Source organism: Melospiza georgiana, chromosome 6 (genome assembly GCF_028018845.1).
Source record: "Melospiza georgiana isolate bMelGeo1 chromosome 6, bMelGeo1.pri, whole genome shotgun sequence".
Lineage (NCBI taxonomy): Eukaryota > Metazoa > Chordata > Aves > Passeriformes > Passerellidae > Melospiza > Melospiza georgiana.
In genome coordinates, this window is record NC_080435.1 from 53,907,492 (window position 1) to 53,934,943 (window position 27,452).

Below are 27,452 nucleotides of genomic sequence, written 5' to 3' on the forward strand. Positions count from 1 at the left end.
GATGGAGGTTTTTTTTTCACCTTGAACTGCAGCTACAAATCCCTGCAGAAAGGCTAACCCTAGGGGGCTGGAGGAGAAAGAAAAAAATTAAACGCCACCAACTGCTGTCATTGGATCTGGCTTTGCTCCAAGGTCTGTTGGAGCTGAGATTGATTAGGATATATAGTATCCTGGAAACAGTCAGTACCTTCAGCTGATTATAAAGCCATTTTAATTGTCTTGCCACCACCATGGCAACCATACCCCTAACTACAGCCTCCAGGTGAGGAGATGGGCTGTTGGAGGACAGTCTGGGGCCTGTAGACCCCATCTGATGATGATGCAGTGATTCAGACAGATAAAACCTTGCTCCAACACCAGAAGGGACCAAATTCAGAGAAGGAAATTAAGCCAGGGCTGTAATACATAGTAGCTCATTATGATAGCCAACATTTAGCATAAAAATTTAAATGGACATTTGTATTATAGTGGGAGGCCTCTTGTTCCAGCAATCTTTGCAGATCTTATCCCACCAGCAACCCCTGCAGTGCAGCACACCCACGTTGGGGCAGGCAGGGCCACATTCCCTGCACAGCAGCAAGGAATGAAGATGGGTGGCCTCAGAAGCATATCAGGGAGTGAAACTTGAGGACGGGGAAAGTATATAAGGGAGGATGGGAAAAGCATGTAAGCAGGAGCTCTGCAGCCAAGGAACAGCAGGTGTTTTAATAAAAAGTAACTCTTCCTCTTCCAGTAAATTTTTTGCTGTTTAATATCAGAATGCTTTATGTGATCCTTTATTATTTCTCCAGCCTGAAGCCTGAAGAGCCCTGGCACCTGAAGCCTCTTGGATTCCCATGCTTGGTGCAGGTTAACACACCTCAGCTCCTCTGCTTCAAAGAGAGCCCCAGCATGACCAGATTCCCTGACCCAAACACCCTTGTACCAGGTGAGAATTGATCCCTTTAGCTGCTGCCTGATTTGTGTGAGAGCTGAGCCTGTCATTGGCCAGATGGTTTATTCCTGTTTGGATTGAAGAGCTGTGCTGCTGGGTTTTTCTTCATGATATGGAGCCATGCAACCTTATGCATTATGAGGTGTTTCACAAAAACAGCTTTTAAAATAATCAAATGAATTGGAAAACTCTTCTTTCCCCCGTCTCTGCAAGGACATTACTCAGTCAAATGCCTCCAGAAAATTGAAGGACTGAGAATTTGCAATCAGGACTGGAGTGATTAATTGTCTCAGAGCACTCACGTGCTGACATGCAGAGTGAACAGCTCGGTGTGACATCTCTCAGTTCACAACGAGAGGTGTGTCCAGCAGGGACAGCCATCCACAAAGGGGGGAAAGTGGGAGAAGAAAGGTCAAATTTCCAACATTAAATTCACAAGGTTAATAATGCCTTAGCATCATGCATATTCAACTGACTCCTTCACTTCAGCTGAGCCAGTTGTCCCTGCTTCTGACATTTCCCTACAACAGAGGCAAAAGAAATTGGTTCCTTTTAATATATGGCAGAAATGTTTATGGTAAGAGATGCACATTGTGTAGATGCTGTGTAGATGGGCAGTTGCCTCTGCACTGACTTATCAAGGCATGTAGGAACAGCAGGACACAGGCCATGAAGAAGCAAGGTGAGAGCTGCATTGGAAAATGGACACACCTGTGTGCAAGTGCTGCTGCAGACATCCAGCTCTGGAAATTGCATCTCCAGCCTGTGTGTCTTTGGCCATAAAAACAAGTCAGATTTTGGCTAAGGCTCAAGGCAGGGGCACCTCTTATGCAGCAGTGCCAGCACATGGGGGCTTGCACAGATCCTTTCCCAAGATCCCAGAGGTGGGCACATGCATGGGGTGCCATCCTTGGCCTCAGCATGGGCACTTCTCACCAAGCATCTTGGCCATGGGTTTTCATCTGGATTTAGTGTACAGGATGAGTGTCCTTCCCACACCAGTCTTATCTGGATCTGAAAATGCAACCCCCTTCTCTTGGAGCCAGTAATTATTTCCATGAGATTAATTTAACAAAGGCACCTATCCAATACTTGTGGTCTCCTGGCATAACTAATCGTGAAATTAAATTCAGTCTGTGTAGTTCCAATCAGTTACACAGGAATAACACTGGTTGACTGGCATTTACCCTGTTCATCATCAAGAGAGCCTTTGCCATACAACCTATTTTAGAAACTGCAGTGGGCTTCAGAAACTACCAATATGGGACTTCCAGGAGCCCACACAGAGGATATTCCACCCATATCCTCTGCTTTCCCAGCTGGGGTCTGATCAATTTGCCCATGGAGCAAGGTGAATTTCCCTCTTGAGACCTCAAGGGTTGGAAATAAAACTCCATAGTTGTCTTGGAGAGCACCAGGCAGATGTTAGTTGCTTCTGAATGCTTACTCTAGATGCCACAGACACATCTTGAGCCCTACAACACTCACTGTGGGAGCCAACAGAAGGCAGAATGTCCCACAGTGCCCACCCCAGAGGTTTGGTGCAGCCTCTGAGGCTTATCTGCCACTCAAGACTAAACAGATCCTGTGGTGGAGACGGAAACTTGCTCTTCTTTGGGGCCACAAAACCAAAATAAATTGTTTCCACAAAGCTCAAAATAGCTTTAAACCATTGTTTTCCTTGACAGCAGTCACTGCCTGTGTCTGCTCTCCACCTTGCCTTTGCAGCTCATGGTGAAGCAGCTTGGGAAAATGCACAGGCAGGAACTTGCTCATGGAGAGTAGAAGTGAAAGCAGAGGAAAAGTCCCTTGGAGGGATTGCACTCTCCCCACTGACCTCCCTGCAAGGTTCTGGTGCCCTTAGATACAGGTGGCAGAAGCAGTAGCAGCAGTTTCTCTGGAGAACAGGGGAACAGCTTGTCCAGCCCCAGGTCTGGATCCTGCCCTGTCCTACCCAGCACTGCACTGCACAAGGGGCATTCCTGATGGGATACCTCCCTGAGAGGGTACACATGCACCCCACTATCTCCCTGGGGTGACAAGGATATCTACTACTTCAAGATTTCCTGCAACCCCAGTGTTACTGGGGAGTTGGTTTTAGTCTTTTAGTCTCTTGGATAAATCTCCCCTTGCAGCTGTTCTGTCCTCAGGCAGGAATAACTCAGGAGTCTAGGAATAAAACTGTCAGAAACAATTGGCCAGCCCACTGCCATGTGGGGCTCATTCTCAGAGCACTGAGCTATACAGTGAAGTGTACATACATTGAATATATAGGATTAAACCAATAGCTATGTTTTATATACACTTGCAGAAAGTGTGTGCAAAAAGCACAAAGTGTATAAAAGCTCACTGTTCAAGATCAGCTTCCAAAGAGAGCCTCCAAACTGGTTCTTGGGTGGCTGTTGGGTTGGAATCCATACCCATAACCCCAGCACTGGAAAAATTCCAGTAGGTACACTCTGTGTGTAGAGTGTTCATATATCTATACATCCTTTCGAAGGAGCTGCTTTCACTCCCAGGTGGGTTTCCTGGGCTCAGATCCTTCTCATCCACCATCCTGGGTGCATGAAGAGCTGACTGCAGCTGTGCCACTACTGTCCCACTGCCTTGATGGAATTATCTTCCACTCTTCCCTTAAATCAGCAGCAGGTGACATTTTGACCCCCTCCAGCCGAGCATGAATGACCCTGAAATGCAGGCTGAGCTCCTTATTTCCTGCCAGCCCAATGTTAGACAGAGAGAGGAGACTGAAGCAGAGGTTACACACTGCTTCCTCCTCACCTGCAGCTGTGTCTCCCCTGGATATTCCATGCAACCTGTGCCATCCATGCATGCTGCCATTCCTTTTGCAGGACCTCCCACAAAACAAATGCTGGAAGGTCTCCCCTGGCTGACACCCACCTCCCTTTCAGTGTTCCTGTGCCCCATCGTGCTCCTGTGTGCTGGTGCTGGAAGCACCAGTCTTGGGAAAAAGGCACTAAAGGAAAGGCCTGTTCCAGCAGCCACGGTGCATGTCCCTCCTTTGAGCCTGGCAAAGAGGGGGCCCCAGGGGCTGCACATCTGCAGGCTGAAGCCACAGCTCCCATTGCTGCTGTGCAGAGGGAGGGAGGCAGATCTGCACCCCCCCTGCATCCCTTGGTTGCATCAACCGAGTTTGAGCTGCTTCCCGGGGGGATGCCCAGCCCTGGGGAGGACCGTGCTCCTTTGTACATCACATTCCTCCACCACTGCTCCACCACTGTGACTTTTGCCACTGCTTGTGTTTTTGCCTCTGTCACCGGCATCTCCAATACATGCAGAGCTGCAGATGCCTCCTGACAGCCTGGGTGCAGTGAGCCCCTGGCAGGGGGGAGCCCCCTACCACAGCCCGGGCACAGATTGCCAGCCCCAGCTCCGCAGCCCCTCGGGACAAGGCGGTGGGATGCTGCGCGCCGCAGAGCGTGTTCCTGCGGGGACACGCAGATGGGAAACGCACTTCGGTGTGGAGCACCCGCCCCCCGCAAAAGAAGAACCTCTCCAAAAAGAACCCCCAAAAGTTTGTGCTTTCCGCATTCGACGTTTTCTCAGCAAGGACTGCTGCAGGGCGGGCTGGGGACACCCGTGAGCAAAGCAAGGGGAGAGGGGGACCCGCTCGGGGGGAGCGACCGCTCCGGGCCGGGCGCGCTGTGTGACCCCGGCACCGTGCGGGGGCCGGGGCTGGGTGAGGCCGTGCGCTGCCACACGTGTCCGCGGACAGTGTCCCCTCCCCGCGGGGCGGCCGAGCCGTGCCGGGCCGGGCCGGGCCGGGCCGTGCCTGCGCGCCGCCCCGCCGGCGCTGCCGGGGGAGTGGTTTCCCCGCGCTGGCGGCGGCGGGGCCGGTCTGCGGGCGGGGAGGTGCCGCGGCGGCGGTGCCAGCGCCCGGCCCGGGAGGATGCGGACGCGCTGACGGAGCTGCCGGCTCCCCTCTGCCGCCGTGCATGGGCGGCGGGCGGCTGCCGCCTGCCTCGCCTCGCCTCGCCTGCCGCGCCGGTGAGCGGGGCCGGGGTCTCCGCCGGGCTCGGGGGTGCGGAGAGGGGGAGAGCGGCCACCTGTGAGTGCCCCGCTCGCAGCCCCGCCGCGGCCGGGAGCAGCGCCCGGGCAGCGCCCCCGTGGCGGAGCCGGCGACCGGAGCTGGGCGCAGGGGCGGCGGGTCGGGTGTGTGCGGGTCCATGCCGTGCGAGCCGTGTCGGTGCCGTGCGGGTCGGGTGTGTGCAGGTCTGTGTGTCTGTGTGCTGCGGGTCGGGTCGGTGTGGTCCGGGTCGGATGTGTGCGGGTCTGTGTGTCTGTGTGGTGCGGGTCGGGTCGGGTCGGGTCGGTACCGTACGGATCAATGCGTTGCAGGTCTGTGCGGTGCGGATCAGTGCCGTGCGAGTCAGAGCGGTGCGGGTCGGGTCGGGTCGGTGCCGTGCGGGTCGGGAGTGTGCGGGTCTGTGTGGTGCGGGTCGGGTCGGTGTGGTCCGGGTCGGGAGTGTGCGGGTCTGTGTGGTGCGGGTCGGTGCCGTGCGGGTCGGGAGTGTGCGGGTCTGTGCGGGTCGGGTCGGGTCGGTGTGGTCCGGGTCGGGTGTGTGCGGGTCTGTGCGGTGCGGCGTGGCCGGGTCGGTGCCGTGCGGGTCAGTGCGGTGCGGGTCGGGTCTGTGCGGGGCACGGGAGCCCCGGAGCGCGGTGCCGCGGGTCGGAGCGCTGCGGGGCCGTGCGGGGAGCGGGGAGCAGCGCTCCAGTCCCATGGGCGGCCGCGGGGTAACGGGGAGAGAGGGAGAGGCGGAACGCGCGCCTGTGCCGCGGCTCGTTTCTCCACATGCTTGTTTGTTCGAGTAAAGGGTGTTACGGAGAATTCACTGAGAAAAAGGATTCTCGTTTACAAAAACACCACCCAACTCGTTCGGCAGCCGAAAGGGCTGTGTGAAGGAATCCTGATGAATGAGCGCAGCGCTGAGGGAGTTGTTGGTTTGTGGGCTGCGATCGCCTCAGCTATTTGTTTATGCCTTTTTTTTCTCCAAGACAACTTTTGAGGCGAGGAAGCGACTAACAAAGCACAAGTTTAAGACGATGCTTTTGCTTGCAGCCGAGCTGAAGTGAACACTGAAATCCCGCGTTTCCCATCAGGTAGCAAATACCACACATACGATTACTTTTAGAGAATGAAAGAACCTACTTTGCTCTGTAAATGAGGACTATGTTTCACTCAGAGCAAGGGGTGAGAGTATTTTCCATCTGCCAAATGAACATACCACAGAAATTTTCTTTTCATCTGGGACAGAGCCGTATTTGTGCATCTCTGAATATGGCTTCAGTTGTGGAGGGGAGTTGGGTTAGCCTGGACGTAGCATTAACCCCTCCAACCACAATAAGCAATGCACAGAGAGAAATTTGTTTCCATTAGTCTTTTCCCGACTGAGATCTGTACTGCAGTTGTACAGTCAGTACAGCAATGAAGCCCTTCAGGCTGTGGGTTCACATCTCACTGAGGGATCCAGGGTTGGTGTTCACACCTGCCCTGCAGCCTGCCTGGCTCACAGCACAATGCCTCCTTATGAGGAGCCTGTGAAGGAAGGTGAAGCGGGGAAATTCTGCCTACGCACAGCCAGGCTCAAGCCAGTGTTTTCCTTCTCTTAGTTTTAATGAGCAACAAATTTTTTGCCCAGAAAAGAATCCAGCTCACAGCTCAGGATTTGGATAATTAATACACCATTTAAAAAACATGTTTGCAGAGTCAACATTATGATTACAAAGAGAAAACAAGCAAACAGGGAATAACTTGACCCGGTTTTGTCGCTTTCCCATTCTAGCCTGACAGTTTGTCAATCAGGGGCAATTTCCTCCAGTGTCTTTGGTACACTGCCTTAGGAGAAGAAATAATGTGCAAATATAGTTACTACTTTCCCTCCCTTCGCACAATGATCTCTTTGTATTAAGCAACAGGCTTTTGCATAGATCAGGTACCAGCCCCAGAGTGTCACAGGCTCTCTCTCATTTCTGAGATTATTGAATCCTGAGTTGATCTCTCTCTCTCATTTCTGAAATTATGCCCCTGTGTTTGCGCCCATTTAACCATTTCTGTTTGGGAGACGTTGTTCAGAGAAGCCTTGATCCTATGCCATTCAAGGCAGGAAGAGCTCTGCCAGGACTTCAAGGAGACCAGTATCTGCCTCAGCAACAGCCCTTCCTTTTGCTTCTTAAACATGCACATTCTTTGGAAAATTCTGTGAAATAATCAATTTCCTGAATTTCCAGTCTTCAAGGGAAGGCTTTATTGCAAATCCCAGGAAAGCTACCAACCAATAACATCCAGCTAGAATGAAGTAGACTGATTGATACCAACAGGTCGTTCAAATCTCATCTCAGTCTTTGTCCCTGTTTGGTTCCAAGTCCTCAGGGTCTGGGACCACCTCTCCTTCGTGGTTTGGGGAGAGCATGACCAGTCCCCTGCACAGCAGATGCCAGTGCTGGAAGAAGCTGTGGTCCAGCAGGATAATCCCCCTCTCTCATCAGCGTGCATTGACTGATCCCACAGCGTTCTACCCGCAGTGCCCATGTCCCCATAGGAATTGGAGAAAATATTCCAAGTCCAGCTCCTCCACTGAGACCACTGCAGCTTGTGTAAGATGTAACCTGAATTTTCAGATGAGTTCAGTCTCTAACATGCACACACATAAACTGCCTCTGTGCAAATACTTAGTAGACCTCTAGATTCAGAAGGTGAATGTTAATTGGTTGGCAGGAAGACTCACAGTCTTGTTAATGCATATCTGCTTTCAGTGTTAATGACTCATTAAAAAAAGGCACGCTGAATTTTTTGGTTTTTAGTGATTTCTTTATTTTTAGCTGTGTGCTGTCCTCACCCTCCATCTTCCCCATTCTTACCGTGGTAGGACAGAGTGTTCTCATATCCTCCATCTTGGGCTAGGGCAGCTTCCCATGCTTGGAAATTCAATTGAGGCGATGGAGTTTTAATTTGTGGACAAAACCAGCTGCATCTCTGGTGTTAGGTTGTGATACCATGACACCTGTGGTTGTGCTGGTAATTGCCAAGAAGGAATATTAATAGCCACTTCATTGTCTTTGTTCTCTTAGGAGTCTCTGGTGGGTTTTTGTTTGCTGGTTTTTGTAAAATCTCACCACTTTTGCTTTGTTTTCCTTACCTAAATGCTCAATATTATATCGGGTTATAACACTGATAGCGCTGTATTCTAATTTTCCCAAAGTTACCAGGAAATAACTAATTTGTCTCTTAAGTAAATACTTTTCTATCTGACTGCACCTAACCTCCTACCCTACTGTGTTGCCTAGAAATGAGCCCAGTGATAGACTATCCAGAGTATTCTTTCACGGTGCCAAAAAGACATCAAACATTTTGCAACCCATTTCCCATGACATTTCCATCTGAGAATTGTGTACTCTATGTTGATGCTCCAAGATGGTTTTTCCTTCACTCCCTTGCTTGAATTCAGAACTATCCAAAAATACCTAGGGAATGGTAGAAAGAAGCACAGGAAGCCAATTTTAATCTGTCACTGATTCCCATGGGTGCTGCAAGGTGAGGGACAACTGTGGCGTGAAATATTAGGGATGAGAGAATCATCATTTTCCAGAGCAGATCCCAGAAACAAAACTATTTCCTTCTAAAAGCCTTTAGTAAGGGTTGCTTGGAGTTAAAATGAACAATGTAGTTATTTGTAAGGTGCTGGCTTTGTAAGGTTGTGGGAAATTAAAGCCTATGCAAAATCACGCTGCTTAATACAGGTGTTTCTGATCCCAAAAGCAAGTTCTCAGATGAGAGTATTTGCACAGCAAGTACCAGAAGAGATACCTCTAAAACATTTAACAGCTTGTTGAGGCTTATCTCTAATTTTGATGGGGTGTTTTCCTAATGAGCTCCTCTCACATCAATTAGCTGCCGAATCTGATGTTAAAAAAATAAATCCAAACTTTCTCTTGGCACACAGTTCCACGAGGGCTCTGTGGAGATTTCCACGATGTCGAGGTCTACCAGCATTCAGAGGAGCTGGCTTAGTCATTCTTCCCATCTGCTCCAGCTCTTCCTCCCTCCGCTGCTCTGCGCATGCTTCCTGGCTGGCTGCTCCCCGTCCCCATCTCCAGGCATCCTGTCTGGCTGCCCCAGCCCCTCCTGCCATACCTGTCCCTTGTGGCATCTTCCGTGAGGAAGCTCAGGTAGTTTAGAGCTGAGATCAAAGAGCTGAAATAAATGAGCTGCTTTAAAGCAGCCAGGGGAAAAGAAAAAGCAACAGGAAGAATCCACCAAGGAAGCACCCATAGCAAGCAGCACAGCAAAAATAATTTGAAAAAACTTTGAGTTGAATCATCCCCAAATCATGAGTTTGCTTTGAAAATTGTGATAGTTAAACACAGGAACATTTTAGTTCTTTTTACTTCTTATTTGACCATTTATGAATCTAGTTTTTAGCTCCTTTTTGCCAAGAGGGCCAGCAGGAGCTTGGGCAGCTACAGTAAGCTGGAAGTTGAGGTTTGTGTGTAGCCATGGCGCTCCAGGATCTGGGGATGTCAGAAGAACCGTGGCTCCCCAATGGTGATTGTGCAACACCAGGAGCCGAGGAGGCTGAGTTGGAGTCATCTGCCAGCACTGGCCCTTTGCAAGCCTGTGTTTTGTAGTGTTGGGAGTCCACAGATGAGTGTCTGAGAAATTCCCAGGGGTGATACTTACCCCAGTAGTTTCTTTGGAGCAGGAGCAGTAAAAACTGCAGCTCGCCACAAAGTTAGCGGTGAGAGGCAGCACGGTCTGGAAATAGCAGCCTCCTACCCCTTTTCTCTCTCCCAAACTACGTGCTGTGTCTCATGCTGAAATGCCTCAGCTCCTGCACTTGGAGAGCCGTTTCATCTCGCTGCTTCCTGAGAGAGATCGACATCTTCTGTGGAGCGCACGCTGCCGGGGAGAGGAAGGCAGCTTTGGCCTGCGGAGAGCAGAACTCAAGTACTGCGTGGGTGGCCGAAGACAAGAGCTTCTGAAACGAGGGAACAGAACAGATCTCTAATCTCCAGACTCTGACACATATCGCACTTCTCTCAGTTGCTTAGGAAAGAGATTTGCATCCAAAAAGAAGTGGGAGGTTTAAATAGGAGTTCATACATTTATCTTCTGCGGTCCATGCGGTGATTAACATTTTGCTAGTCCCATGGAATCCACAACACTTCTTGAAGTGCATTCATTATAAACGTGCAACCAGGGGAAACAAAGACTGTCCAAGTTCCTACCTGCAGTATCCAAAAGCTGAGCTGAGGTGCAGTCAGGCAAACAAGGCTGTGGGGTGTCACTGATGTCAGTGCTTGTTTTGGGTTGTACCGAGATGCTGAAGTCACTGTCCCACCCTGGTAGAGTACTGGGCATGGTCCTGCTTGTGGATGGCCCAAGCTACTTGGGTGGCTCTCAGCTATAGTTCCATCCTCCTAGGACTAACAAAAGACTGAGATACGGAGGAATTGGATCTACAGAAGCACCTGGCCGTGGAAAATGCCAACTGGCATTCTTTGCAGGGACATACCCCTTCTTGTACCATGTCAGCAGCCCCTTCATGGCTTCATCCACCACAACTGTAGCTCTGTCATGGAGTGCCCACTCCTCCACCTTGGCTGAACTGACAGCCTGCTCTACTGCAGCAGAGTGGCCTGAATAAGGCACCCTTTCTTCTTCTGGGTGGAAAAACCTCCTTTGACCTGTTTGTTTATTGGGACTTGCTGAGCAGGGTTTCCTGTGACCCATCGAAATTTTCCACTGTGCAAAATGCAAGCAGCAGACCATTGCTTCTCCCACCTCTCGCCATTCTTATGCACTGCCTGTCCCAATTCTCCTTGTAATCAATAGTAGGGGTTTCTTTTTGTAGCACACACAAAGGCTGGAGTCCTTGAATGAAGAGAAGTTTGCATTTATCAGGGGCTGTGGTGGGGTGAGGCCGCCCAAGGCTGAGCTCCCGGTTTGTTTGTGGCGTGTCTGAATCAGTGGGAGCCGTGTTTGTGCTGTGATTGCACCCAGAGCTCTGTCCTGGTGCCACGAGGCTGAGCTGCAGAGCCACCTTGGGGGTGTCCATCCAGCACAATTTAAGTACAGGGCTGGAAAAGCCCTTGGGATTGACCCATTGAAATAAGGAGGGGAGGGCTCCTGTTTCTGCCGTGCCAGAAAAATGATAGATTTGCAAGTGGAGTTCAAGGCCAATTTCTGCCTCATATCTACGCTTTGTTAGAAGGTGCACCTTCAATGTGGTATTGTTAGGCTGTTATCACAATATTTCCATGAGTGCTCAGTGGGAAATGATTACTTTGGGAAGCCTGGGAAGGGAAGAGGGTGTCCTGCAGTCTCTGCTAATCTAGCAGCAGCCCTGGCATCCTGAGGTCAGGTCTCACTTTGCCACCCGATTGTCTCCAGCACTGGGGCAGCTCAGGGAGAAGCGGTGATGTTCCAGAGTAGGAGGAATCTCTAAATAGAAGTGCCCTGATTTTGGAGGTGCTGCTGCTGGTGGGAGAAAAGTTTGGGGCTCGGAGCCTCTGAGACATGCTCCTTTATCAAGTGGGCTGCTAGGATTGCAGCCTGTGGCCCAGTTCCTGTTTCTGTTTTAAAGCACACTTGCTTTAAAAACATCTACTTTGCAATTCACAGTGGATTTTTCCCAAGGAGAGGACTCTGCTGCTGTGCCTGGTGGAGTCCTCTGCCCCCATGGAGAGCAGATTCGGCAGAGACAGCCAGGCTGGGCTTCCCATGCACTGCAGCTGACCAGAGCTGCTGCCCAATATCCCACATCTGCTCTGGTGCCAGTTACTCTCCAAGGGGTGGTGAGGCCACCCCACTGGGACAGGCTGTGTCCTCATGTTGTAGAAGCTCCAAAAATGCAGTTTGCTCCAGATGCTTTGCAACATGGGAGAAAAGCCCAGAGAGCACCTTTCAGTGCCTGGGCTTGTGACCCATGCCACCAGCACAGGTGGAGACTCATCCCCTTGTGTGAGCTGAGGGCCCTGGCTCTGGGCAAAGGAGCCACCACTGAAGCATTCCTTGGTCTCACTAGTGAAAACTGGGAACATCTCAGGACTTCCTTGCTTCATGCTATGGCTCCTAAAAAGGCAAGACATGATCAGCTCATTGGAGTAATACCTAAATTCATTGCTCTTTGCTGGGAGGTATAGCCAGGCTCCACAAGCCCAGGCGAGGTGTGGCCAAGGCAGTACCATTGGTCTCTGAGATTTGGGACTTGACTTGGTTCCTGTTAATGACAGTACAGCTGTGTTGGTGCTCCTGCAGCCAGAGAAGTTGGTTATCAAGCTGAGGCAAAGGAAGGCAAGTTATTCTGGCAGCAGAAGATGGGTGGGTTGGAAGAGGGTGCATTGAGAAAATGGGCTCCAGACTGGAAAGCAGCAAACGTTGGTAGAAGGGACAAGAAGAGATAACCAGAGAAAAGGCTTTACTTGGGTCATTTCCAGATGGTTTCCATTGCAGTAAAAGCCCTTTGCAAGGTCTCAGTAGCTGTGCCTTGTTTCTAAAAGATTAGGCAGTATCACAAAGGAAGGAGTTTAGTTTATGATGTTTGTCAGCCGCAGAAGGGAATCACATCTATTAGGCAGGTAAAGTATGAGTATTTTCTCTTCAGAGAATAAATGCATTCTGGTAGTTCTGTACTGGAATATGGCCGTGATACTGGGAGAAGGGACATTTTCCATGCTGTGGTCCTGAAGTGAATTGTTTTTATTCCAGGTTTCAAGTAGCTGAGCAGCAGGGGCTGACATCCCCTGTCCAACACTGCATGCACCATAGGACAGAGCTGCTCAAAACACCAGAGAGGGGATTGGGCTTGGGTCAGTTAAATCCTGAAGTCCTTTGCTGAGACTGGAAAGCAGTGGATGTGGGTTTAATTAATGCAGTACTGCATGGGTCCTTGTATAGCACTAGCCAGTCATCTGAAGATAACTCTGAATAGGAAGTGGCCTGGCTTGGATTCCAACCACTGACCATGTGGTGCCTGGTTCCTTATCTCCTACACCCTTTTGCCTCTCATTGGCAGTGTAATAGTTACTCTGAAATAATTGTTCTTATTACATCCAGTCTTTTCTGAAGGAGATATTGAAGGTAGACAAATTCAAGCTGAATTTTTGTAGGTTTAATAGCAGCAGCTTTGTAATGGGTAATGGGATAAAAATCTTCCGAGACCATTGGATAGCATGGTATCAGATGCTCCCTTGTTTTTATGAGACAAACACTGAGTGTAATCATGAATTTTTAAGGGACAAAACATTAGCCTCCCTGATGTTGGTTTGGTCATTGGTTAGCAAGGAGAATTGCCAGACAAGAATTAAACCTTCTGGATTGAATCCTGGGGATAGAGAAGTGATTTCCTGCTTCCCTGATTTTCAATAAGCATGGCCTGTGGCACGAGAAGAAACTCCAGAATGCAATACACAATTTTCCCTCTGTCACTGTTTTTGAATAAAATCAGTGTGCAGTTAATCCAGTGTAATAAATCTTGGTAGGAAGGCTTCCAGAGCAGGTAGATTTGTTTAATCATTTGGGCTGGAATCCAAACCACTGGAGGATATAAAACATATATACTAGTGCCATTCACTTCACTGAAAACACCATTTTCCCATCCAAGGAAATAGCTGTGGCTGGCATGAATATATATTTGGAAAGCTGTAGAGCTAAACAAATTTCTCAGAAAATCATCTCTGGCCTAGATACTGACTATATTTACGCACTGTAGCTCCTGAGGCTCATCAGCTAAGGCTTTCTGACAGAGAAGTCATCAGAAATCAGTGATTCACTCTTTGAAATGGTGGGATCCTCACTCCTGCTCAGTAGGCTCCCTGTCTTGATACCAGTCAACATATTACCTTCAAATTGGAGTAGATTTTTCAAAAAAATCACTTCCCCTGTGACTTCCAAAAGAACTGTGCAGTAATGCAATGTTAATGGATCCTTCTTTGAGCATATGTTGTCTTCTTTGTGTATTAATCAGTAGAACTGTCTCTCACTAAAGAAACTGATCCTGCCAAATAAGGGAATACATTTTTTGTTTTCCAATTTTCCAACAATCAATACAATTTCTGTATGGGAGGATTTCAGAGTATCCCAGTTTCTGCAGTTTTTGTGTAACTTAGACTAAGGAATAAGGACAGAGAGTCGGACTGTGAGGTGTTTCAGTTAGCTTTGGGTGGCTTTGGTTCAATAATTCACAAGGTGCTCTGTGAAGATCAAATCCCACCTTGCACAGAAAATGGTACAGACCTTCACAGTGGGGCTTTCTGCAGCAAGCTTTCAGCAGGACTCTTTCACACCAGTGCCTGCCAGCGTTGTCCCTCTGGTCACCAGCTCTGACTCTGCTCTGTTGTCTCTTCCAGGCACTTCTGGGCTCTGACTGAGTCTGCACCACTCTCCCTCAGCAGTGCAGGCGCCTGTGGCAAGGACAGTTTTTGGAAGTGACACCGTGGATGTGATTGAAGGTAACGTGCTCTCTTCTGCCACTGCCCTGTGCTTGCTGCTTATCCTCCCCAGAGCCTCCTGCTCTGGCTGGAGTCCCCTGTGCTGCTCTCCTGGCTGGGGAGGGAGAGCAGGATCAGTTCACTGCATGCCTGAGAATCCCCCAGACTGATCCCTGCTTCGGTAACAGCTCTCCCTAACCACAGCTCAGCTTGTCCCATAAAATGTGTTTGTGCCCCTGTCCTTAAGGAAATACTTCCTTGCATCATGTGACCTGCCTATTTTCCATGAGTGCTGCACATTTTTGAGTCCTGAAGGTGGTCTGCATTCAGATACTGTTTTTTCCCCATGAATTTCACAGGTCAGTTTTGCCCTCTGTTCAAAACCTAAAATAAAAGTGTGCATTGTTTCTGAGGCCTTTCCCATGGGAGGTGGTTTAGCACTTGTCAGGCTAAATATTGCTCTGTATGTTACTGACCTTGTTAGTGCCATCACAAGCAGCACAAAGTGATCTGTGCTTTTGCTCCATGCCCCTGGAAAAAAGATCAGCATAGTGTGATCCTGGGACTGTAGCACTTTAGCACTGCATTTAAGATAATCTTCTCTAAATGTAGTTTTCTCACAGAAAAGCAAGAACAGATTTCACTTCCCCCTCCCTTCCCCATTGGTATATTTATGCTTAATTAAAACTAGGAGAAGTAATGTATCTCTTAATTCACTGACACAAGAATTTTAAGGTTCAGAGTAGATGACTCATCCACCAGAACAGAATTTATCCTTTGTTTGTAAATGCTATTTATTGCCTTGTTTTGCATCACTATGGCTACTGTATGTCACTGTGATACCAGTATCTACCATACATAAAATGAATGCAAGACTGAATTGAAGAGCTGTAGTTCTTGTAATTGTTTGAATCAGCCACTTTTCTGTTGTATGTCAGTCAGTACATCTCACGTAAAAGCAGTGCTAAAAGTAGCTTAATATTTTCCATCAACACTGAAAAGCAAAAAATTGTGCATAAATGCTATCACAGTTTGAAAAGCCCTAAGCAGCATCACCAAGCCTGTTGTTCAGTTTATAAGGCTTTATAAACAACTCAGTGATGTCCTACAGGTGATTTTGAAGTTTCAGGAACTGATTTGCAGTGGCATTCTCAATTATTTTACATCTAGTTACGCTTCCTGTTAAAGAGCTAGTTAAGCTCGTTAGAAACATCACTGCTTTCACAGCCCATATAGATCCTTCTGCTTTCCTTCACTGTTTCAGAGTGAAGACTGGGAATAATTAATCTATTCCAGTTAAAGCCTAATTATTTTGGCAATTGCATGGCCCCATGTTCTATTCTGAAACACATCAAGTACAATCACTTCTGCTGTCCTATTCAATCAAAGCCTTAAGTTGCACAGATTTTCTGAAATGGCCTGGGCTTCAACAGCTTGGGAGCTGATTCACTGAGGCATCTGCTGTAACACTGGCAGGACTGTCACCATTTTTCTAGCCCAAATCATTTGTCTTTGTCATTTACAAATAATCTGCAGGGTATAATGTGGTCTTAGGGAGGCACGGAGCCCATTATTGCTCAATAATAGAATTTCGTGAGGTCTTAACATCTTGGAGCTCATATGACACATTTGACAGTGCATGTGTGGATGTATATCTCAAATTTCCCATGGAATGAGGACAGAGAAATATTTAAACATTTGCAATGTATTGAATGGCTGCTAAAATAAACCAGCCAGCTATGAGTGAGTGCAGGATTCTGCTGCTGGCTAGCAGGGACCAACCCCCAGGACACACAGCAGTGGGTAAGGCTTTTCTGGTTGCCAAGACTGAAACTTCATAAATACTGACCCCATGCAAAGCCTCTAAGATTATTTCCATCTAGACACACACTTTCTCATTTCCTTTTCCCTGCAATCCAGGATAGCTGGGCTTAGGGTGCTGAACCCCAGAAAGGATGCCAGGAGAGAGATGTTCATCTTGGACGTGCTCAGAGTGGTGGGCCCAGTGCTCCTCCAGGCTCACAGCTGGCTCTGGCTGACACAGGGTGTGAAAGCCCTGCAAAGCAGCTCTTCCCAAAGAGCTGGGCTGGGAGAGCATGGTCCTGCTATTGCCAGAGGGGCAGCAGGAGGGGTGAAAAGGCCCCTCTGGGAACAAGGAAGGATCTGGGGCCAGAGTGGGGAAAAAAGGCAGGGATGGAATGATCACCAGGAGTGATCAGAGGGAGGTGATATCAGAGGGAGTGCTACTTTCCTTTTGGTCCAAGGGCACATCTCTGTTCTTTTGAGTGCTGTCTAAGGTGGCAGGAACAGCTGTGAGCAGGGCCCACAGTTATCACTGCTGGGAGGGGTCTCCCATTTCCAGGCTGCAGCTCCCTCAGTGCTGTTGTCCATAGGTGCCCAGTGGTATGGCCTGCTGGATGCTGCAGGAGTAAAAGCATGTGTCCACAAACATGCCTATGTATTGTACTGATGGGGTGGTTTGTGCTGTCCCTGGGGAGTGGCACAGGTCCAAGCAAGGGCTGGCAGCTCAAAACACTCTTCCTAGCAGGCAGAACCTGTCCCTCTTTTACTCTGCCATGGCTCTGGGAGGATTCAGGCTGTGTAAGCTGCAGGGTGCTCAGATCAGGGGTTTGGTTCAGCCTTTTGCTGGGTTTCAGAGCCTGGTTGCACTTTCCCGTTCCATGCATGCACCAGGAAGTGTGTGAATTAATTCAGTGTTGGTTGGGTCCAAGGCTGACCCTTCAGGGCTTTTCCCTGTGCTGATGAATAGGGTCCTGGTCCAAAGCTGAGCCAAGTGTCCCACAGTTCTGCCATGCTTTTTCTTAAATGTGATGCAGTGGGAGTGAAAGTCTCTGCACTATCATGCTGCTCCATGCTTCAGCTAATTAAAGTCATTCTGAAGGGTCTCGTAGTAATTGCAGATATTGTAAAATTTAGTTCTGTCCAATAATTGGTAATGTAAGCCTGAAACAAGTTGTCCTTAAGATGTTGTAGTTGGCATTTCTCAGAAGGTGCAGCAGTTACAAAGAAGGCTTTTGTGTATGCAGCAGGGCCAGAATTAATGGCAGCATTCAGTCGTGCCTGAAGGAGTGTTTGCTGTGGCAGGTGGCAGGGCAGCCTGATGGATGGTGCCTATACTGTGTGTGCTGCAGGAGGCTCCAGCAGCCACCAACTGCACTACCTGATGAAGAGAGGGAAAGCCCCATGCCAGATCTCTCCAGGGCTGATGTATTAACATTTAAAATGAACATGGCCCCTTCAGCTCAGAGTGGCTCTGTTTGTCCCTACACACTTAATATGCATTCTGGAGACTTTGGGCATCATCAGATTTTTCAGTGGAATGCTGTATTTATAAATGGCAAATGGAGGAAAATCCCAACGTGCAGCTGCCCGGACACGGGCTGGGCCGAGTTGTGCAGTGAGGGCTGTGATGGCTCTACTCTGCCTCTGCTCTGGCTCTACTCTGCCTCTGCTCTGGTTCTGCTCTGCTCTGGCTCTGCTCTGCTCTGCCCCTGCTCTGCCTCTGCTCTGGTTCTGCTCTGGCTCTGCTCTGGCTCTGCTCTGGTTCTGTTTCTGCTCTGCCTCTGCTCTGCTCTGCTCTGGCTCTGCTCTGGCTCTGGTTCTTCTCTGGCTCTGCTCTGCTCTGCTCTGCTCTGGCTCTGGTTCTTCTCTGGCTCTGCTCTGCTCTGCTCTGCTCTGGCTCTGGTTCTTCTCTGGCTCTGCTCTGCTCTGCTCTGCTCTGCTCTGGTTCTGCTCTGGCTCTGGCTCTGCTCTGCTCTGGCACTGCTCTGGCTCTGCTCTGCTCTGGCACTGCTCTGGCTCTGGTTCTGCTCTGCTCTGCTCTGGCTCTGCTCTGGAATGCTGCCATGCCCGGCAGAACCAGGCCAGCCCCATGGCCAGCGCCTCTGCCTGCGGTGCCAGGTGGCACAGGGTGATGCTCAATGGGCACCCAGGCACCTTAGGTGCCTGAGTCCCAGATTTAAATGAGATTTAGGTGCCACACAGTCCCTGATGCATTTGGAAGTCCCACTCGACACCTCTCCAAACACTCAGGCGAGTAAAGACTGCTGAAATTCTGGTTCTTAGACACCAATACAGCTGGTGTGTCTGGAATTAACAGCTTAAAAAGAAGTGCTGGCTCATGACTAAATGGAAGAGACATCTGGAAGAGCAAATATTGAAGACATTACGAAGAATCAGAATCAGAATTTAATTCAAGGCTGATATTTTCACCAGTTACTTTTTTTGGTCCACAGATGCAATTTCTGAGCTCATATATCAGTAATAAACTGATTGCTGATAACATTGGAGGACTCCAGTTTCCAGCTGATGCCTCTGGGACTCTGTGGGGGTCCTCTCTGCTGTTCCAGGGGCAGCTGGGGTCGATGCCCTGCTCAGCATCACAGCAGCAGCTACAGTTAGCTTGGAGGCCAAGGAAATATTTTTTGGACAGCTCAGGAAGGAAAGTGTAACACAATTATTTTAACCAATATGAAAAGCCAATAATTTTTGTTAAATTAGCTGTGGGGCCAAAGCTCAGAGTCCCATTCTGTTTTACTGTTCCCAGCATGACAGAGGTGATGAACACCCGCGAGCCGGTGATGGAGGAATTCGCGCTCGGCCAGACTCCCGAGGAGGAAGGAGGCCCCTCCAGCCAGGTAACTTCAGCTGAACTGAGAAGTGTCCTGAGTTGTTTGTCAAAAGCCATTTAATGCAGCCAATAACTGTCCTTAGGCTAGGTGTTGAATTGCAGAGCACTGCTGCCAGAAGAACAAGCCCTGCAATACGTGTTTGATCCTACACAGGTTCTATTATTACAAGTTCAGAGTTGGGCTGAAGTGTTCAGTGGGGTGCCAGGTCTGCAGGGCACAGTGACAGCAGTGCCCAGATCCTGCAGGGATGCAGGCACAGAGGCTGTTTGTCACCAGGAGTTCAGATCTGAGCAACTACTGTGCAACAGAGGCATCCAGCCAGGACTGTGCCAAGCTTTTACACAGCCACCCTTGAAATGAACTGAGCTCCCTTAGGCTCAGAGGGAGCTCCCTTTTTAGAACAGAGACCATTTGAAATGATTGGCTAGTTCACAGAAATGGCTGGGGCATCACAGCAGCACCACTGGGCAGGGCCATTTGCTGGCAGGTGCAGGAGCATTTTCTGTGCCCAGGCAGTTCCACACTCCCCCTCAAGCACCACCCATTGCAGCAGGAGGGATCACGATGTCCCAAGCCCCCCTTGTGGCAGCCCCCACATCACAGTTCGTGCTCTGTGCTTGTGCTCATGACTCTGTGTCACTACCAGGGACCAACCACATAATGTGTCCTGGTGGACCTGAGCTGCCTCTCAACACAATGTGTAATGTTGTGAGCAGACTCAGAGGGCTACTCCAGGAGCAGCCTCTTGCAGGTGAAAATCTGGCATTTGGAAGCCAGGGAAGTCAGAACAGAAATTTGCAAATTCCTTTTGGATCACTCGTTCATGTGGTGAAAGGCTTTGTGCCTTTAAAGAGCACAGGGGCTTTGCTGTACCTCAGAGGCTGCACAGGATGGATGCTGCTCACTCAAGGAGCACATTTTCAATATTCTTTTTCCTCTTCTTCACCAAGTTCCAGGTTCTCAGTGTTGTATTAGTGTATGCTGCCCAAACTCTGTCCCAGCCCTGACTTCACCTGTGCATGCAGGGCTGTTCTCTGGTCTCTCTGATGATATGCTCCAGAGTTTTCCCCCAGCTCCTTTACCTTTCCCCTCTGGGAGAAGGTGTTACCACCCACATTTTAGTGATAGCCACCTGAGGCAAAAAAAAAAATAAAAAATCAAACAGAGATGAGATGTAGCACAAACTCAGTGACGCAGTGGGAGAACTAGGTTCCTTCCAGCAACTTCCAAGCACTCTGTCCAGGAGACTGGTCCTTCTCTTCCTGCAGTCTCCTGCCCACTCATCACACGCTCCAGCTTCTGCAGAAAAACACAGCAAGGCCCAACAGGCAGCTCTGCTTCCTGCCAGTCCTGACTCATTCCTGGAGGGACATGGTAAATGCTGGGCTCTGGTGGAAAAAAAATTATGTGGTTGATGTGAGAAAAGACCATATGAGAATGACACAAACAAAAATAGCCACAGCTGAGGCCGCACAGGTGCCTTTCCTAAATTTTCTTGCAGCTGTAATAATCATTCCTCGGGCCATTTTTAGATCTTTCCATGTCATTTCCTAAGGCTTCAGAAAGCAGATGAAAAGCAGAATTTTTGTTGTATTGCATTGCCCATCCAGAGGTTGCCAGCAGGTTTGGGGATGGGGTGGCTGTCATGCAGCCTCTGCCACCCCAGCAGGCAGCACAAGAGCTGGGGAAGAAGTCACTGTCACCTGCCTGTGCAGCCATGGAGAAAATGCAGCAATTTGCCCACAATTTTATGGCTCTTTTGTGCCAGCTGAGCCGTGAGGCTGAGGGAGCCGGGCTCCACTGTGGGTCTGCAGAGGAGGGCACTGCTGCTCAGCAGGTCTGTGGATCTGTCCTGCCCAAGGAGACCTTGTCTCATATTTGGTTTCCAGTCAGGACAGCTGCCATGGAAATGTCTTTCCAAATTATGAACAGCTCAGGAGAAGTCTGTGTCATGGGAAGTTGGGCAGCTCTTTTCTGATGGGCAGCATAAGCAGCATTGCTTGGTCAGGATGAGTTATAAACTGTGGGTGCAGCTCAGGGTGGCACCAGAAATGTTTGCGTTCAGTGATTCATGTGGTCTAATTCTACTGAAGGCACTTTCTCACAAAAATAATCCTAATTATGTCTCATTACACTAATATGCAACATTTCTCACCTTAGTATAGATAGCAGAGACCCTGGTTCAATGGTGAACATGTTGCAGATGTGTGGGGAGGTTCCCACCAGCCCAGAGCAAACCTGTGGCAGCCTCTGAAGTTAAACTGGGATCATTCTTGCTCTCAAGTCCTGGTTCAGTCCCTTTACATGCACCTTGATTTTATTGTTAGAAATTAAACACATGGAAATAAAAATAAAACTCAGCTAGCATGGAGAGATTTGTAGCTTGTTAGTTCAGGTATATGGAAGTTGGAGGATCCAGGAGAAAAGGTTTCAGTGAAGCAACAACAGAGTTTCTTATGGTAATGTCCTGGAGGAGCTGGAATGATTTTTCCTCCAAAAAAACCCTAAAACAATCCATGAGAAACAAAACTATTCAAAACAAAGTACCCTGAGAGATTTAAGTGATCCAGCTATGTTGAAAACAGGAAAGCACTTTTATGTTTACAATATCCTTCACTAAAAAGCTCTAGTTCAGCTTCAAGCTCTAACACACTGCGGAGTGTTTGATCTGCAGCTTCAATGTGACAAATGAAAATAAATAGCTGGCACGGTCCTCTGTGTAAAGATGTTCTCTGGGGCTACCTGTTTTGCATGAATGCATCATAAAATAGTGTTCCACATTGCAGAAAATAGCTCTGCACAGTGGTGGCTTCTTAATAAACTATCACTGCAAGAAAATGGGAATATCATATCAGGACAGCAGCCACAAGGGCTGCAGCAGCCATTTAGCTTAGCCTTACAGCAATGACCTTGGTGTCCCCAAACCCCACCAGAACTGAAACACAAGTGTTTGGCAGCATAACAAATTTTCTCTCCCAAGTCTCCATTTTCACTGCTCTTGTGGGATCACATGAGTTCGGGCAATCGTCTCCTCAACACACCAGCAAGCAAAGTGGGTTCTTTCCTCAGGAAGGGACAGCACGTGCAGGGGGGAGTGTGCTGAGACCTACAGCCTCTCTGCACCATGCTTGGCCAGCAAGGAGCTGGGTTCAGCTGGTTTCGAAATCCTCCCTGTGCAGGGCTGTTGATCTGCACCAGTTGGAAGAGGATTTTTTTAATGGACATGTAGAGTACATGTCAAATGTAGAAAGGACATACTCTGCTTGCTCTGAATAAATATCCCTGCACAAAGCTTTGATGTGCATCCCCAAATGTCTCCCCAGGCCTTCCCAGACTCCCGTGAGAAGTACCCCAAGCTGTCCAAAAGGCTGCCTTCCATCGTGGTGGAGCCCACCGAGTCCGGGGAGGTGGAGAGCGGGGAGCTGCGCTGGCCTCCTGAGGACCTCAAGTCAGCAGAGGACAAAGGTCTTCATGGTGACCAAAGAGTCTGTGTCCAGCAACAGCAGCAGCAGATGGATCTGGAAGGTCTGAATGAGTAATTTTCATCCTTGTTCCCCATAGGAAAATAGCTGTTTCAGACAGTGCTGTGCACTGAAGTTAACAATGAGACAAACACTTCAAGGTGCCCAGAAAACATCTGTGCTGGAGGAGTCCTGTGGACTGGAAATTTTGTTGTAGATTTTGAGCAGTGATGTTTTTATCTGCATCAGTCACTCACTTGGCCAACAGGCAGCCAGTGCACTGCACGTTAGCAGGTCACTCTGGGGAGCAGTAATCCTGGTCAGCAGCATGTATCCATCCCTGTCTCCTAGCCTAGAAGTGAAATGTCTGACAGCTGCACGTTTTCAAAGCATCCTGCTGTCCCAGGAATGTGTGAGTGCAGCAGCAGCTCACAAATATGTACCCCTGGCTGGCAGTGTCACTCTGGGGTACGTACAGGTAAAGTAAGACCTTGTCTAAGTGTAGCTTGCACAGGAAGTGCTCCAGTGAGAAACTGGCCTATTTATTTCCTTTTTTTTTTTTTTTCATCTCAGTGCTGTCCTTTTCTCTTATAGAGTGTCCTGGTTTCCATTTCAGTGCACCAGCATTTGCCACCCAAACCCCCAGACACAGCAGCCAGGACAGGGTGCAAGATGCACCTTCCCTTCCCTTCCAAGGAAGGTGACAAAAGGTCTTGAAGTGTAAAATCACCTGCTATTCCAGTTGGCATTTCAGGGTGGTGACAACCACAGGGTTTGATCATTCACGAGTAAATATGAGCCAAATCTATTTCCTGACTTTCAGGTTATATATTGTGGTTTCTCTGTTGGTTCTGTGCCTTGATTTAGACTCATTATGTCCTCAGGCCTCACAGCTTAAGCAGAGTTCCCAGACTGGGTGGCCTTCCCATGACAGTGGCTGTCCATAGGGGTCACCTCATCTCACTAATATCTTAACCTGGGGTCTCAGGCACCCTGCAAAGTCAGACTGTGATGCACTCAGAATTCCTCACCCCAGGTTTAACTACTGGTTTGCAAGCAGAGAAGATTTCTTGTATCAGATTACCTGCCAGGTAGAGCAGGTAATCAAACAAAGGCTGCACCTATATGGGGAAATAAGTGCTGATGAACTGTTTCTTTGCAGATACTTTAGCACACCCAGCTCAAGACGTGGAAGACAGTACAGATACTCTGGAAAGCAGAACTGAAGAGAATGAGTAGGAGCTCCATGGCCTCAGAAGTGAAACTTCATTGTGAATGTTGTTGGAAAGCTAACACACTCTGAAGACATGTCAAAGTAATCTGTATTTAAATCTGCAAGGGTTTTATTTAGTTAGTACCTGGTAAGAAGCATCTGGGCTTTAGAACTGTTCTTCTAACATTTTGATTTTCAGGCTGGGATTCATATTATTTGTTTAATTTCCCCTTGGGAAACAATGGGATGTGTTAGGAAATACAAGGCTGTCAAGGAAAAGATGCTCCTAATTTTAATTAGTGCATTTCATTGGTTTTATCTTTTTCAAGAAAGGCTGCTTTCAGGTGTCAACATCAGGACAAAGGGGTTGCGTTTCTACAGGAGGAATGTCTTAAATCTAAAACCTTTCTTTTTTTAGCCATTTCAAACTAGCACTGTGATATTACGGACAATAGATGTAATATAACGTCACCAGTTGATTTTGTAGCTTTTGTATAGAGACGCAAGGGCAAGGTTTGCCTCCTGGGGCAGCCCAGAGCAGTTCTCTCCCTTTGGCTAACCTGTGCATATTTGGATGAACCAGCCTTTCCTTAGCTGCCTTTTCAGCAAGGCTGATGCCTTTTGGAAGCGCTTTCTCGCTGTACCTTAGCTGGTGGATGAGCTGGTCGCTGGTGTTTGTGGCTGAGGCTGTCTGTGGTGGGCTTGGTGGGGTGGATCGTGCTGTCCATTTGCTCTTCAGGCCAGGTCCAGCCGTGGTGTGGTGTGCACTTACCACCCCTAAAGCTGGTGAGATGGCTCCTGCTTCCCCCAGGGCTGGCTTTGTCCCACCTCGTTATCAGAGATTGTTGTGACTTTACTCCTTTGGTATGTTTGGTGTAGGTGCAGGGGCACAGCTGCTCCTCCCTTGCTCTGAGCAGGGTGGTGGTAGGGGGTAGGTGGCAGGAGCTCCACAGCCCATCCCAAACCTGTGCTCCATTTTGCCTGGCTCCAGGTTTCCCCTGAGCCACCTGCAGTGGGAGGGGTGTGGAGGAAGGACAAATACCTGCCTCCCTCCTGGCCAGGCTGGCTCTGCTGGCAGGAACACGTGTGCCAAGGGGTGCCCTCCTCACCTGCAGCATGGCCCCCTCAGCTTTGGTGGCACCGTCACCTCCTGGAGCCCAGAGCTCACGGTGGGACAAGCTGTCTCTGGACACTTCTGCCCTCCTTGTGGATTTTCCTTGGGAATTTGGGGGTCATTTTGACAGGAGTGAATCCCTTCCTGCACAGGGACCTCCCAGAGACTCCCTCCACTGTCCCAGGAGAAGCACCAGTCTCAGCCTGGAACAAGACCCATTGGATGGGCTGGTGGGGGTGGATACTGCCTGCTCTCAGAGGGATTTGACTGTCAGTGATGAGAGTCCTGGAAGCTGTAAAGATGGCTTTTTCCATCTCTGCAGGGCTGGATGGGGTCTGTACTTCCAATTAATGTTGCATCCAGAAGAAGCTGCTTGCTGTAGGTGGAGTGAAATAATAGGATTTCTTCCAGCATTAACTCCTAAGTTGACTTCCAAGTGCTTTCTTTTCTCCAGTAATAATTTTCGCTAACAACAACTTTTAAATGTGTGATGGTTGATAAAATTTACTGGCCAGATGTATTAATAAGTTTTTACCTTCTTAGCAACCAAATTTAATATATTTACTTACAAAGAATTCTGTGCAATGAATGTTTATTACAAAGGAAAGAGACTATTTTACTTCAAAGCAACATTAATTTATGTACAAAACTATAACTCATTATTTGGGGTATTTGGGATCTAGGACCCTTTTTATAAGCAGTGAAGTACAGTATAATGTGATACTTAAGTTAAACTTTGCTCTCTCAATCTATATAACAATCTGTTTTGCCTTCTTGATGTAGACTTTCTTGCCTACACTGTTAGAATTACTTCGTTGGGTGAGTGGGATTCTGGTCAGAGCACCGAATTTCACCAGAGTAACTGAAGGTTTCAAGAGCACTTCTTAAATCTGGCTGCTGTCCCTGTCACCCCCTCACTGGTGACAGTTTTCTGGTAAAGCCAACAAAGCTGGAGCTCCGTGTTGGCACGGGAGCAGTGAGGGGAGAGGGTCCCCAGCTCGGACCCACCGTGGCAGGGGAGAGCTGTGCTGGCGAGGCAGCCAGGCTGATGGGAGATGCTCTTAAAATGCTGCTTTTGCATCGACTGTCAAGAAGTTTTACAAAGCTCTGGGGAGAAAACAACAGCAGTGACGACATATTTTTAGCTGTGTGATTTCCTTCCAATCTGCATCTGCCCAGCTCTGTGAGGAATGACGTTAGATGTATCACTTAATTTGCTTTTTGCTTTATAAAAGGAAAACCAGTTGTTTGAAACACTTCCCCCAATTTTCTGTGCTCTCTATCTGCTTTCAGACGCTCCCTCCCTTCCTGCTCTGGATGGCCCTTATCCTATTTCCACCTGAGGTCAATGGCACTTCCCTAAATGTGTTTCCCAAAGAAACAACTAAATTCTACATACACCCTGAAAAGACGCCACGCAGGCACCACTGCTTTTTTTCATCCTTGTACTTAAAGATGCAGCTGGTATAGAAATCCCAGATTTCCTTCTTCCAGCCTAATTACTCCTCTCTCTCCTTTTCCCACTTTTGTGCTGCTCCCCTGAAGTATTTTACCTGAACCAAATGGTTGCTTCAAACTAAAGCTTTCTCCTAAAGCTGTGTGGCCTCAGTTTAAGAACCGTGCAAAGCCAAACTCCTCCTCCCATTTTTATTTTTCTGACCATGGGCCAGAGGCCCTAAAACAGGAAAGCAAGATAGAGAGAAAATTGTTTTATACAAACAAACCCTATTTATTCAACTTGCAGGTCTATGAATGTCCACTTACTTTGTCTGTGTGCAAGTGTTGTCTCTCTAATAAACTCAATAGTTGTTTTGTATTTTTTTCTGGATTAAAAGCTTTGTAGAAACTAAAAAGAAAAAAAAAGACATTCAGTCATATTTTTCTAGTCTAGCTTGTAGAATATTTAATGTAGTGCAGAAAGGAAGTTTTATGGAGTAAGACATTGTTGAACTTTGCTCTATTTCAGTTCTTTCTAATTTTGTAAAATGCCACCTGTACATAATACTCGACTAATGTATGTCCTGTAGATGTATTTCACCATTTAGCCTATTAAATGCCTATACTGAACTGATTGGAAGAAGCAGTGTATCCACAGTGTCTTTGTTTGAACATGGAAAGGGTTAGAGGTGGTGGTGCATGTCCTACCACTAATACAGGGAATGAAGCCTTTGCTCCATGGCATGCACATCCTCACCCAGGCCCTCACCACATGCTCCTGCACAGACAAATTCAGATTTACATCAGGGACAGCTGCCATAGCCATCTCTTCTTCGACCCCTTCCTTGACCAGGCAGCTCAACACTCCCTGTTCCTGTTTGAGGATTTGCTCTCTGCCCTGCTCACCCTGCTGGTGCCCTGCCTTGCTGTGCTACCAGTGAGCCATTGGCTCATCTTCATTCACCTTTCTATGCTATGCACATTTTTAATGTTTTCTGCAAAGGCAATTGTGGAGGCCAGCAGGAACTCACATTACTGGAAACCTACACCCTGTGCAAAGAGAGCAGGGTCATGTAGCAGGGAAGATGAGAGGCAGAGATAGTCTGTCGGTGAACAACCAATTTTTTCCCAAAACATCAAATTGCTAGAAAATAAAGGATCAGATAACTGGAGGGTGAAGCTGTGTCTTACC

The 27,452-nt window shown here is 48.4% G+C and overlaps 1 protein-coding gene across 1 annotated transcript; it reads left to right on the plus strand.

Annotated features, from left to right (window-relative positions):
- The first annotated feature begins 4,829 nt into the window (after positions 1 to 4,829).
- On the plus strand, positions 4,830 to 26,903 carry LBHD2 (LBH domain containing 2). The gene is made up of 5 exons (XM_058026589.1): positions 4,830 to 4,942; positions 14,303 to 14,404; positions 18,951 to 19,041; positions 22,359 to 22,560; positions 23,659 to 26,903. The coding sequence occupies exons 3-5, from the start codon at positions 18,952 to 18,954 to the stop codon at positions 23,733 to 23,735; spliced, it is 369 nt and encodes a 122-aa protein (XP_057882572.1). The 5' UTR covers positions 4,830 to 4,942; positions 14,303 to 14,404; position 18,951; the 3' UTR covers positions 23,736 to 26,903.
- Positions 26,904 to 27,452: the final 549 nt, after the last annotated feature.